Source organism: Nanorana parkeri, unplaced genomic scaffold (assembly GCF_000935625.1).
Source record: "Nanorana parkeri isolate BGI_ZX_2015 unplaced genomic scaffold, ASM93562v1 scaffold606, whole genome shotgun sequence".
NCBI classification, from domain to species: Eukaryota; Metazoa; Chordata; class Amphibia; order Anura; family Dicroglossidae; genus Nanorana; species Nanorana parkeri.
The window spans coordinates 333,543-345,796 of record NW_017306874.1 but is presented as its reverse complement, the minus strand read 5'-3'; the positions used below and the strand labels follow the sequence as shown (position 1 = coordinate 345,796).

The 12,254-nt window shown below is 43.1% G+C and overlaps 1 protein-coding gene across 1 annotated transcript in view; it reads right to left on the bottom strand.

Moving 5' to 3' along the window:
* Positions 1–9,919, bottom strand: part of KIF20B (kinesin family member 20B) — a 79,677-nt gene extending 69,758 nt beyond the window's left edge. Inside the window, exons 1-5 of the mRNA XM_018562842.1 lie at positions 9,760–9,919; positions 7,699–7,796; positions 6,897–7,016; positions 5,225–5,363; positions 145–329 (exon numbers count right to left, since the gene is read on the bottom strand). Of these exons, the coding sequence (XP_018418344.1) occupies positions 145–329; positions 5,225–5,363; positions 6,897–7,016; positions 7,699–7,796; positions 9,760–9,919 (702 nt within the window). The remainder of the gene's footprint in view (positions 1–144; positions 330–5,224; positions 5,364–6,896; positions 7,017–7,698; positions 7,797–9,759) is intronic.
* Between the last annotated feature and the right edge of the window lie 2,335 nt (positions 9,920–12,254).

Here is a 12,254-nt window from a genome sequence, read left to right as displayed (position 1 = left end):
AAAAATTTTACATAAGGGCGCTAGAGCAACATTGGAGAGGCAGGGATTGTCACCCTGATCACTTTTTCTTTCACAGCAAAATTGTAGAAGAGCCAATTCATGTAGCAATAAAACATTAACCACATCAGCCATTGCATAGTATACCTCTTTAGTGTGACGAAGTACACTGTTTTTGAATGCAGTTTCTGTTTTAATCTGCTCTTTGGTCAGCCGTATATAGTCCCTGCACCTGTGAGGTTTTATGTCCATCTTGGAATAGACTTTTCCTTCAATAGTATTAAAAAGCATTTCCATTGATCTTGGTAAGATGCCTGCATCATATTGTGTACCTGTAATAAAAGAGGATGTGTTACAAGATCTCATACAAACCTGGAAGACCTAAAATCAGGAGAAGTGGCCCAAAAGCAGAGATGGGAGAAATGTTGCACATAAATATCCATATGATGGTCTGGTATTTGTTTTTAGCACCTAGACATAAACAAGAACTTAACTCATTGTGGGAGTAGCCCCACTGCAAGGGTTAATTGTTTTTCTTGGAGCTCCTTTTTAAAAAGGCAGACTATTCATTTTAAATGGAGTGCCAAAAGACCTAAACATGCCACAAATAGCACCTGCCCTTTTTGGGGGAAAAAAAAAGCCGAGATATCAATGCCTATGTTGTGAACTTTGAAAACAAAACAAATTCTCTCAAATCCCTATAGATACAAAAAGGTGAATATGAGCTTATCTTTAAATGCTTTGACTGACTGTTTAGAATCATCTGGGCACAGGTTTACTTAAGGGATGCACTGTGTGCAGAGCAGGACGCATGGGAAGGCTACACTGGGATCACCTGTGATTGCAAGATGCTCCACCCCTCGTACTTAGAATTAGACATGGGTCCTCAATAGTGGTAAGAAACCAATGTGAGAGACTAGGCCTCAGTACCCATAGAACCTGGGCAGCTGGATAGTGACTCAAGAGCAGCTGGTCAAGCAAGCCAAAGTACAGGCAGACAGCAGGAACCAAATGGAGGTCTGTGTCTAACATGACTCTACTAAGCAGGAACAGCAGCAAAGAGATGTTTCCACGTTGCTTGCTGGAAGGGAAGAGGATGCAGAGTGTGTGTGACACTCTACCTAGCTCGGTTATGCTGGCACCCTCCTTCAGCTTGGCCAACTCACACAGAAAGGGAGTCTTCAGAAAAAGGGTCAAGTGATAGCATTTCAAGGCTTTATATATATATAAAAAAAATTTTTTCAAACACCTTGGAGTGAGAGACCAGAGCTCAGGCTGGAAAGCACTCCAAAAGAGGACCCAGCACCCAAAGGCTGCAGATCCTCAAATTAGTGTCGCTTCCTTCAGGAGGATGGCTACATTTGTTCCCCATGGTCCCAGTGTGTGTTGTAAAGTAGCCACAAGCTTGCTCCTATGGTGGACTACAATCTCAAGTTTAGTTTATGAATTTGTATTGAGATTGTAGTCCATCACTAGAGTGGGCTTGGAGCGGTGGCTACTTTACAACATACACAGGGACCATGGGGAACAAAAGTAACCACCCTCCAGAAGGAAGGACAGTGTCAGCACCAATTCAGAGATGATTTGAGGATCTACAGCCAAAATGATACACCGATAAGATATATTTTTATTTTTTATTTTTGTTAATAGTTAAAGTACTTGAATGTATTTTTAATATTAACTCCCGAGTTAAATGTCACTTTAAGGAAAGGGTGTTACACTGAAGGCTGGCCTACAGTTTTTTTAAACGCCAGTGACTAGTTGTCCTGTAGGCATTAAAGCCCAGTTGCTCAAAAATCCTGTGCCACTCAATGCACAGGGCATACATATTGTTTTGTTAAAAGCAATCCTGTTGTGAGCTACTGTATATTATCAGTATATTATTTGGTGGCAAAAAGCCTACATCAATGCAACGCATACCACACCAGTACACATCTGGGGAAAAACTATAAACTAGCCCTCAAGATGTCTTTTTGGATCAGTTTGAAACTTTTAAAACAAAATGCAAAATAATTGTTGTCGTAGGTTTACAGAACATTAGAAACAAACTGTGATGCGACATAAAAAAACCAAAAAAAACACACACACGATGGAGATCCATAGTTCAGTCTTGCTATTAACATCCCACAGTTGAATCATTTAGAAGGCTGATCCTGTATTGTTGTTGTGCTCCAGAAGAAACAGTTTTAAGTAATTTTAGAAGTGATGTCTCATTTCACAGCTCAGCTTGAAGATGAATTACCTTGTTTGATCTAACAAGTTGCACCTGAGCTACTCCTAATGCAAAAAGCAACTGTGAAGTTAAAATAAAAAAATTTAAAAAACCACACAAGAACAGAAAAAGAACGGAGGGTGAAAACAGCTTGAAGGGCAACTGAAGGCATCTTAATGGAACCAAGCATCTGTTGACTGCAAGTACTTAAACTGAATCGGTCCTCAAAATTTAGTTTTGGAAATCACCATATATATGTTAAAGAAATTGTACGTTAGTACAGTTGTCCTTTAATCGAATCCCCCAATACCGAGGGCAGCCAACAAAGAGAAATACTTACCTTCCTCCTCAATCCAGCACAATTATAAAAAAAAGGTACAGTTGCCTTTTACAGCTTAATTCCAGGCATACATAAACTATTAAAATCAAAAGAATTTTAAGCTATTTCAAATGCTGAGGAAATCACTTACAATGGATGCTGCTCCTTGATGTTTAAAAGTTTTAGTTTCTTGCAGAATCAGCGGATCCCCTGAACACTGGTCCTGACTTCCTGTTTTAGAGTGACTCCTTTCTCAAGCAGAGTGCTATGCAGTCACCCTTGTGTGCATCTCCACAAACACAGCAAATCAAGCTACTTCCCCCTGGCCCCCTTTCCTCCCTCATCCCATCTCCAAGCTAGTAGATGAACAGTTGCTGGAGTCTGCTTGGTCCCTTGTGATCTTGTACTGGACAGAAAGTTCAGTAGAGCGAAGAGACTTGGAAGCAGCTGTTCAGAAACATGGAGGACTGTAATTTTGGGGCAAAAATGTAAAGACATGCTTTGCTGGGCAATAGATGTGTTTGATCTGGATTCAATACTATTTTAAAGCTGCAATCCAGACAGAAAATATCAATACTCTCCATCCCCCCTAACTGATGCACAAAATAATGAATTACAAAAGAATATTCACTTTTAACCAGAGTGCCCCAGTCTATCACCAGTTCCAGCTGTGACTACTGAATCCCCAAAGCTGCACTTCTCGTTTGTCTTGTATTTGCCCCCCCTCAGCACTTACAATGCAGAACCAGAATTGCGAGAAGGCACATCTACAGGTGGCCACGTTCCATCCTAATGATGTGACAGCTGGTCCTGCACTGCATGTGATGACATTAGCAAAAGGGTCTTTAGGAACCAGTCATCGCAACCAAAACCGGCAGGAAGAAGGAGAGCATAGGACTGTGAATTAAAGGAGAACTATGGGGTCAGTGTTTTTCCCCATAGTTCTCCTTGGGGTAACGGGAGGACACAAACTAGCGTCCTCCCGTTACCCTAAGCTCAGTATACCGCGAGCTACAGCTCGCGGTATACTGAGACGCCGCACCTGGAGCGGATCCCGACTTAGATGACGGGATCCGCCCAGCTGCGTGAGTGACAGCTGGCTCTGCCTATCTAGAGGCAGAGCCAGCTGTACCCGCCCCCTCCCGTTCCGCCAGGGGAGAGGGGAATCCAGCCGTGACAGGGTCGAGAGGTGAGGGAACCGGTATGTGTTCTCTCACCTCCCGATCTACTGAGCCGACCTGTGACAGTCTCATTGTCACAGGTCGGCTTAGAACTATGAGGTGAGTGGAAATCACTCATGTCATAGTTCTCCTTTAAGGCAAGCATATCCAATCCCCAACCCAACCCTTAAGCCAGCTTTAAATCAACCTGGATAACATGGAGGAACTCTTTAATAACTTTTAAGTCTTTGAGAACCGTGGCCAATACTACTACTTACAGTTCATTAGCATGAACAGTAAATGAAAGAATAATGAAGGTAGCATATGAAGTATAATTAAAATCCAAAGCTTCACTATATGACAAAAAGCTATAAATTACATTAAAAAGAATATTATAAGAAAAGCATGCCGTACACTGGTGATCAGTGGAGAAATGCCCATTTACATTGATGGTCACTGAAATTGCTTCCCTTACAGACAGCTAAAAAGATAACTGGTGTCAGTGGTTATTCATCAGAGAGCCAGAAATTGGTCATTGCACACGGAACCCCCATGAACCTTTGGAGGAACCACAGAATTCCACTAAACCCCGATTAAGAAAGGATGCAGTCACTGTTCAGCCAATAATTTTGCACTGGGCTCAGCCGATTTTTAAACCCAACTTTTGTTGAGTCAGTTGGTGCTGACAGGACCACACGCTGCTCAAATTGCAGCCAATTCCTGCTCAATCTGCTGAAATTCAGAGTTAGGACTTACCGGTAACTCTATTTCCATTAAGTCTTCCAGGACAGCATCACGAATGAGGAGAGTAGGGTCTTTTAAGCAAATTAAGTGACGTGTTTCCTGTGTGTGGGGGAGGAGATTCCATCTCGTGATGCTGTCCTGGAAGACGTTATGGGAAATTTGTGCTGTCTATGGACAGCTTCAGACAACAGATACTTCATACACTTGGGGAAGGGAGGAGAGGGAGATTACTTTCATTTTTTTTTTTGCCTGCACAGAGTTGAGCTTTAAAAATGATTTACACATAAATGTTATTTGCAAAAAAGTCTACATACTGCCTTGGCAACTTCAGCGGTGGTGAAACTACAAATCCCATTATGCCTCTGAGTTATACCTGTGGCTGTCAAGAGTCCTGCAACACCTCAAGAGACTTGTAGTTCCACAGTTGCCTACCCCTGCTTAGACATAGCATTTTTCACACAAAAAGAAGTGTAACACATTAAGGTTGATTTAAAAAAAAAAAAAAAAAAACAATTGTTCCATACACATGAATAGTACAGTGGCAATTACTGCATCAAACATGCTACCATGCAGTTTTCACATACTAAAACGAAACATTTTCTGGTCCTGAGAACACAGACATAAGAATTGGTGGCCATACAGTGGCATCTAGTGGTGACACAACGTAAGTGACAAAATGTATATACGTACAACCAGGCATCATTGGGTAAAGAATGCCAAACACAGAAATCATATCTGACAACTCACATGCTAAGCGAATGTCACAAAATATAGCAGATAACAGAGGATTACCTTGGAAGGTAAAGGTTTTTCCAGCATTGGTAACACCATAAGTAAAAATCAGTCGATTATGACCTTTCATAAAATCAAGCACTTGTTTTTTAAGGGTACCATCAAAAAACTGACTCTGTGTGGTCTCAGGGCCGAATACCTGTTTGAAAAAAAAACAAAAATGCAAAATTAAGACAAAGAATTTGATTAGGACACACGCATGCGCATTGCATAGTGTCTGGCTATTGGCAGTCAAACAAAGAACATTTTAAGAATAGCAAAACAGAAAAAAATATAGTCACCAGCACTCCAGCTCCAATTTACTAATACACAAACACAAAAATAAAAAAAAACACTGTGCGCACTCAAACTGCCAAAATAACTATATGCCTGTTCTTACTGCTCGCCTATTCCCAATGACCCCCTCAAGTTTATTAAAACTGGAGCAGATATGCACTGCAACCAATCATCTTCTCTGTCTCATTTTCAAATCTTACCTGAGCAAAGTGAAGAGAGATGCTAATTGGTTGCCATGGGCAACTGCTCCAGATTCTGGTTGCTCTAGTTTTGATAAATTCCACTCGGAGTGTCTATGTGTTTGAAATTCTCATGTAAACTGGAATGTGTCTGCCCATTTACACATTCCTATAGGCCACTGATGCAGCCCACAACAAAGTGACAAGCCAAAAGGAATGTATTGTTGGGGGAAAGTTGACACAACCGGGAAGTGCTTGACCACTTAAGCCCCTGTGTGAGTGGGGCCTTATGCTGCACCTGGGGCTTCCTGTTGTAAGAACCTGGGATTCTTGTGACAGCAATCTCAGGTGTGGCCATTCAGTTGCAAGCACTGTACCCATTCAAGTTAAATGACAATGACCCAATTTGTCAGCAGCAGTCGTATATGGTACGATTAACATGGGGTTCAGGATAGATGATTGTCCCTGGACACAGCATAGATGCGTCGAGGGACAATCATCTATCCCAAACTGCATGTATTCGTACTATGCACAATTGCATGTGGACTTCTGCTGACAGATGCAGTGGCTGTCGTCCTGTCATTAACTGGAATGGGTACAATGGCCGCATCTCAATGGGCACACCCAAGATTGAATGCAGCCTTATACAGTACTAGTTGGCAGCTTGTTTGTTTTTTGTCAAAGCAAGAGAAACAAGTAAAAAGACAAAACAAGCAATAACTGTTTACAGTGAAGTCATAGAAACATTTATGATTTTAGTTTACCATACAATAACAGCTCTGTCACCCAAAGCTCAGTATACTGAGACGCCGCAGCCGGGACGGATCCCGACACTGTCTGGATCCACCCAGCTGCGTGAGTGACAGCTGGCTCTGCCTATCTAGAGGCTGAGCCAGCTGTACCCGCCCCATCCGTTCCGCCAGTCAGCGCTGGAGGATCGGACAGGGGAGGGGGGGGGTCCCTGCAGGGAGCCGTGAGTGACAGTCACTGCTCCCTGAAGGGACAGGTTTGAGAAGTGAGCGAGCGCCGCTATGTGTTCACTCACTTCCCGATCTATTGAGCTGACCTGTGACAGTTCCATTGTTACAGGTCGGCTAGAACTATGAAGATGAGCGATTTTCACTCGCCTCATAGTTCTCCTTTAGTCCAATATGCACATTGCTATTGTCAACAGAACATACAACAGGCTGACAGCGTGAACGTCATCCAATTCTTACATTAGTAAAGGTGAACTTCTGAGCCACTGTACTACCGCCTTTCTCGCTTAGCCGACTAGCCTGTGAATGATGTGGTGCCTTCACTAGGACACTGCAGGCATCGGGGATGCTGACGCAATCCTTAAAATAAATAAAAAAATTATATAGACAACCATACATTATGTTACAACATAAAGAATACAGGCATCGGTCTCTTTTAAAGAAAATATGGGGGCTGCTATTGCGGACCTCTCCCGACTGTCTTACTGATCCAGAGGTTACGGTACCTTCCGATTCATTTCAATGTCTATGCAGATCTGACTTCACTCTGTTTTTTGCTTCTTCAGTAATAGCAATTTCAGGAGACTTGTTTCAGAAGGTGATAAGCAGTGGCTGCCTCTGTATTTCTCTCAATACATGATTCATTTAAAGCCCAACTACAGGGAAATGAATAGATTTCCCTTTCAGTGGGGCTTCCCCGGCACTGCAAGGGTCAACTTCTTGTTTATACTTAGGGGCCAGGAACAATTTGTTTCACTTACCCGATCCCCACTGACTCAGAAGTCAGCGATCTCCCCTTTTCCTCCCTCTGCTCTGACTGTGGGCTCTCTCAGCATCCCCACGTGCAATGCAGGGCTATTGAGCCTGCATTGTAGTTGATGTCAGCAGTCCTTAGACCACAGATCAAAGGGGATTAGGCAAAAGCTTTTTTTCTGTTGCGTAGGCATAAACAAGTGCAGGGGTAGTTCCACTGCAAGGAAAAACTTTTAATTTCCTCAGAGTTCGGCTTTAAGCAAGTTTAGCTGTGCATTGCATCACTCACCTGTGACTCATTTTGCTCAACTTCAGATGCAGTAAATGGTCGCACACGAAGATATACATGCATATGTTCTTTAGGCTCTGCAGCGCTTTTCTGAAAAGAAAGGAGAACTTACATTCTAGGACACCCTCAAAACAAATGTAATAACAGCCGGTTTGTATTCTGCATATGTTCCCACAGTGTAAGTATGTTTCCTACAGGCAGTCTCTTTCCACATCCCCCCTTCAGAAAGTGCATACTGGTAGGTAAAGGATAAGCCCATCCAACACTGCCCAATTAGATGTGGCCGGTTTAGTTACACATCAGTCTCATGCGTTTCCAAAATGTCCTGGCAAGAACAGATTTTGCCTGGTGCAGAAGTTACGGCACCAGATTTGCCAAAGAAATACGTGGATACACAAGTAGAGGCTGAGAGACTATTAATCATCAGCAAGATAGGGAATGCCTGGCAACAAAAGGAAGATATTCTGAGACCTAGGAGCAAGCCAAAGTCCATCAAAAAATGTACACATACCATCAGTTTTCATTTTAAAGAAAACCTGAACTGGACGAAAACCATTTTAAAAATAGTAGTGCTGAAGTGCAAGCACCTTGTGAGGCCTGAAAGTATTTGTATACAGAGCCCAGAAGCAAGTCAAAAGCAGCATGCTGTTGAGTTTCTTTGACTCACGTCTAACTTGCTGTGATCCGTCATTAATTCACTTCTGAGGTGGTGAAAATTAGCCTATCAGATGCACTGAGCTGCATAACGCCGCTTTTGCAAATCACAGTGACTTTTACGAAGCAAGTAATTCAGAGGCAGAAAAAATGTCTATGTACACGTTTCCTTTCACTGTCTTGCAGGAAAATCAGAGGAATTCTTGTCTTGTGTTTGGGCTGTGCTGGAAAAAATGCATATGGTGTGAATGGGCACTAAGACAGTTGGCATCGGAACATTTGTCCCCATTGGATGATTTATTCTTCTTTGGATTTTTTTCTCACTTTCAAACTCAGTAATAGTAGTCAGCAGGAGAAATGGACAATAAATATTCACTGCAGGGACAGAGATTGCAATAGAAACCTAACAGGGGTACTAACCCTTCACAACTCTAAAAAACGGAGGAAAAAAAAATGTGGCGTCTTTACATTAATGACTTCGCCCATTTAGAGCAAAGAGACAACCCCCCATCCGGACCTACTTCTACTCACCTCTGCAGCACTCCTTTCACAGGTCACAGCAACCGCAACATTAGCGGTTTGTGTCAGGAGCTTAAAAAAGGAGAATTATGGGGTTAGGGCTTTTCCCATATTTCTCCTAAGCGTCACCCTAAGCTCAGTATACCGCGAGCTACAGCTCGCGGTATACCGAGACGCCGCAGCTGAAACGGATCCCAACAATTATGTCTGGATCCACCCAGCTGCGTGAGTGACAGCTGGCTCTGCCTATGGTGAGGCAGAGCCAGCTGTACCCACACCCTCCCCCGTCCGTTTCGCCAGTCAGCGCTGCAGGATCGGAGCGGGGAGGGGGAATCCAGTCCCTCCCGTTACAGCTCTCTGCCGTGACAGGATCGAGAATGCCGGTATGTGATCGCTCACTTCCCGATCTACTGAGCCGACCTGTGACAGTCTCATTGTCACAGGTCGGCTAGAACTATGAGGATGAGTGAAAAGCACTCACCTCATAGTTCTCCTTTAACACAGGGTTTAGTCACCTCCCTCTTTCATGTGACAGTGTTCGGTCCAGGTAACTAGTTATTTCCTGGCAACTCGAGGCAAGGGACTGCATCATGTGATTAGGTCACACGCTTACCTATGCCTAGAAGCACTGGGAATTTTTGGGTGGTTGCAGAGAGAAAGGAGCAGCGGGGGGGGCATTGCTAAGCAAAGGGTTAAAGGGTGGAAGGGTGGCCTACCAAGAGATTGTCACCATCACCCTGAAAAGGCAAAGTGACAATCTTCTTACATATAGAATAGATCTCCTTCAACCAAACAGCGACTCAGAGTAAAAAAGGCTTTTGACTTTCTTCTACAAAATGATGAGTGCAAGGCATTCTATAAAACATGTGATCCGTTTCTGTCTCACCCGGGTAGTGTCAGATTCAGCATCCCCAAACAATGAAAACCTCTCAGACAGATTTGTTCTGATGTCATCAGTCTCTTGTGGTTCATCCCTTTCTGGTAAAGTTATTCCCACTCCAAGATAGGATGGCCTTGAATGAGCATGTTCATCTTCGCTTGGCTTCATACTTTCTAAACATAAGAGGAAGGAAAAGAAAGCATTATTGTAGGAAAAAAAAATGACTGAAGAATAAAAACCAAAGAGCACCATATGCCCCAACATTTAGCACCACACTGCACAAACAGGCCGACAGTAACACAGCAAAAACTACATCAGCTTCAAAATCTTGGTATGTTTCTTGACCATTATCAGATGACAGTCTGATGGACTTCCATACAGTGTAACAAGGGGAGACGTCAGTGCAAACTTTGATTTAAGCAGGCCCTATGGGCACGGGCAAAGCAATTCACCTCCATATAAATTGGCTCAGTTCACATCAGCATGTTGCACCACTACATCCCGTGCTTTATTTTCCCAGTGCAGTGTGATGTACCACGGTACAACCGCATCTCTCCACGCTGTGGCCAGTAAAACTTGATGAACTGTCTTGTGTAACATTTCAATTCAAATTATATTAAAGTCCAAAGGTTTTAAGCCATTTTAAATGCTGATGAAATCACTTAGAATGGATGCTGCTCCTTGATGTTTAAACGTTTTAGTTTCCTGCAGAATCAGCTGACCCCCCTGAGCACTGGCACTAATATCCTGTTTTAGGGTGGCTGCTTACCCTTACAGGGTCCTATGGAGCCAGCCTTGTGTGTGCTAGTAAGCCGTGTGTGTCTCCACAAACACAGCAAGTAACTCATATTATTCCTACCCCTCCTTCCTCTCTTCAAGCTAATGGGTGAACAGTTGCTGGACATAGCGCTCTTCCTTGGGATATTGTACCGGTAAAGATGTTTAGGGAAGCTGAGCTGAGAGAGTTGTAGCCAGATTTTTGAAAACATGATGACTAAGTGTTGGGGCAAAGATTTAAAGAAGTACTTTGTTGGGCAATGTATATTTGTTTGATATTGATTCATTATTGGAAAAAGTTTGAGTTTAATACAAATTTATTTCTGTTATTCATATAGCACTGACAATTTACGCAGCGCTTGTCATACAGTACTAAGGAGGTACGGATAAATACTAGTATCGTTATTGGTGACGATACTGAGTATTTGGGAGAGTACAAATGCTCAGATACCTTCTGCAATACCAAAGGTTACAATAATGGCTCACCGCCCAGATTCCTGATTTGGTTGGGAAGCCAGCTCCAAGCTGTTTGGTCAAACATCCAGCTTGATGCGGATTGGCTTGGAAGTCAGCTTCCTGGGCAATCAAGAAGCCGGGCGGTGGGTAATAACACACCGCCCAGCTTCCCGATTGCCTGGGAAGCCGGCTCCATGCTAGCGAAGTACCGGCGTCGGTAAGTACAAAAAGATAAATATTGGCACTCTTACTCGATACAGAAAAAAACTATATCGGTGCATCCCTATAAAGAACATTCACATCTGTCCATGCCCTTAAGGAGCTTACAATCCAAGGACCCCATCTCACATGCATACACACAGAGCTAATTTAGACAGGAGCCAATTAACCTTCCAGCATGTCTTTGGAGTGTGGGAGGAAACCCACGCAAGCACAGGGAGAACATGCAAACTCCATGCAGATAGTGTCCTCACTTGGAAAGGAACCAGGTACCCTCAGCAGCTGTGCGTTCAGCGTTGCTTGTGAACGGACCCTCAGTGGTCTTCTATTTTCATTTCATGGCTCTAAACACAAACACAGGTTTGCTGATCTTTATGGCTTGTTCACACTACGTGTGGTGACTGGTATTTTTCTGCACCTGATGAATAGCAATCGCTGCCACACAGAAAACAAACTGTTGTCTATGTGCCCTGTATACACCACAACGCTGCCTTCTGGTGGGTTGCAGGAACAACACTGACATGCTGTATATTTTCACAATGCCCCCGAGCTCACCTGATATCAGCGCAGGTCAGATTTGAATGAAATGTCACTGACATTTCAATAGTTTTATTTTCTTCTTTCCAAAAAGTAAACAGTGCCTTGCCCAATGCGCCACATGACTCCACCCCAACGCTGGCAGAGAATAGACGCCATCCTATTTCATATTAGCATGCAACATGTCAACTTACCATTGCATCAGCCTATTTAAAAAAAAAAAAAACCACCACAACACACTTATGATCAGATCTATGAAATAAATAAAAAAAAAAACAAAAAAAACCTGTATAGAGAATGCCGCATTGTTTTACACAGCCATATACAAGAGCCTGAACTGTAACAGTGCAATGCACAGAATAATAGTATGTCCTGGTCACAGGAACATCTGTTATTGTTCTATCATATAAATATTTACCGATCTGTATCCTCCATACACACAATACAAAACACTCTGACATCCCACTGAGCCCAGGACTGTGCTGATACCTGCAGGATCCCAATACAGAGTTAG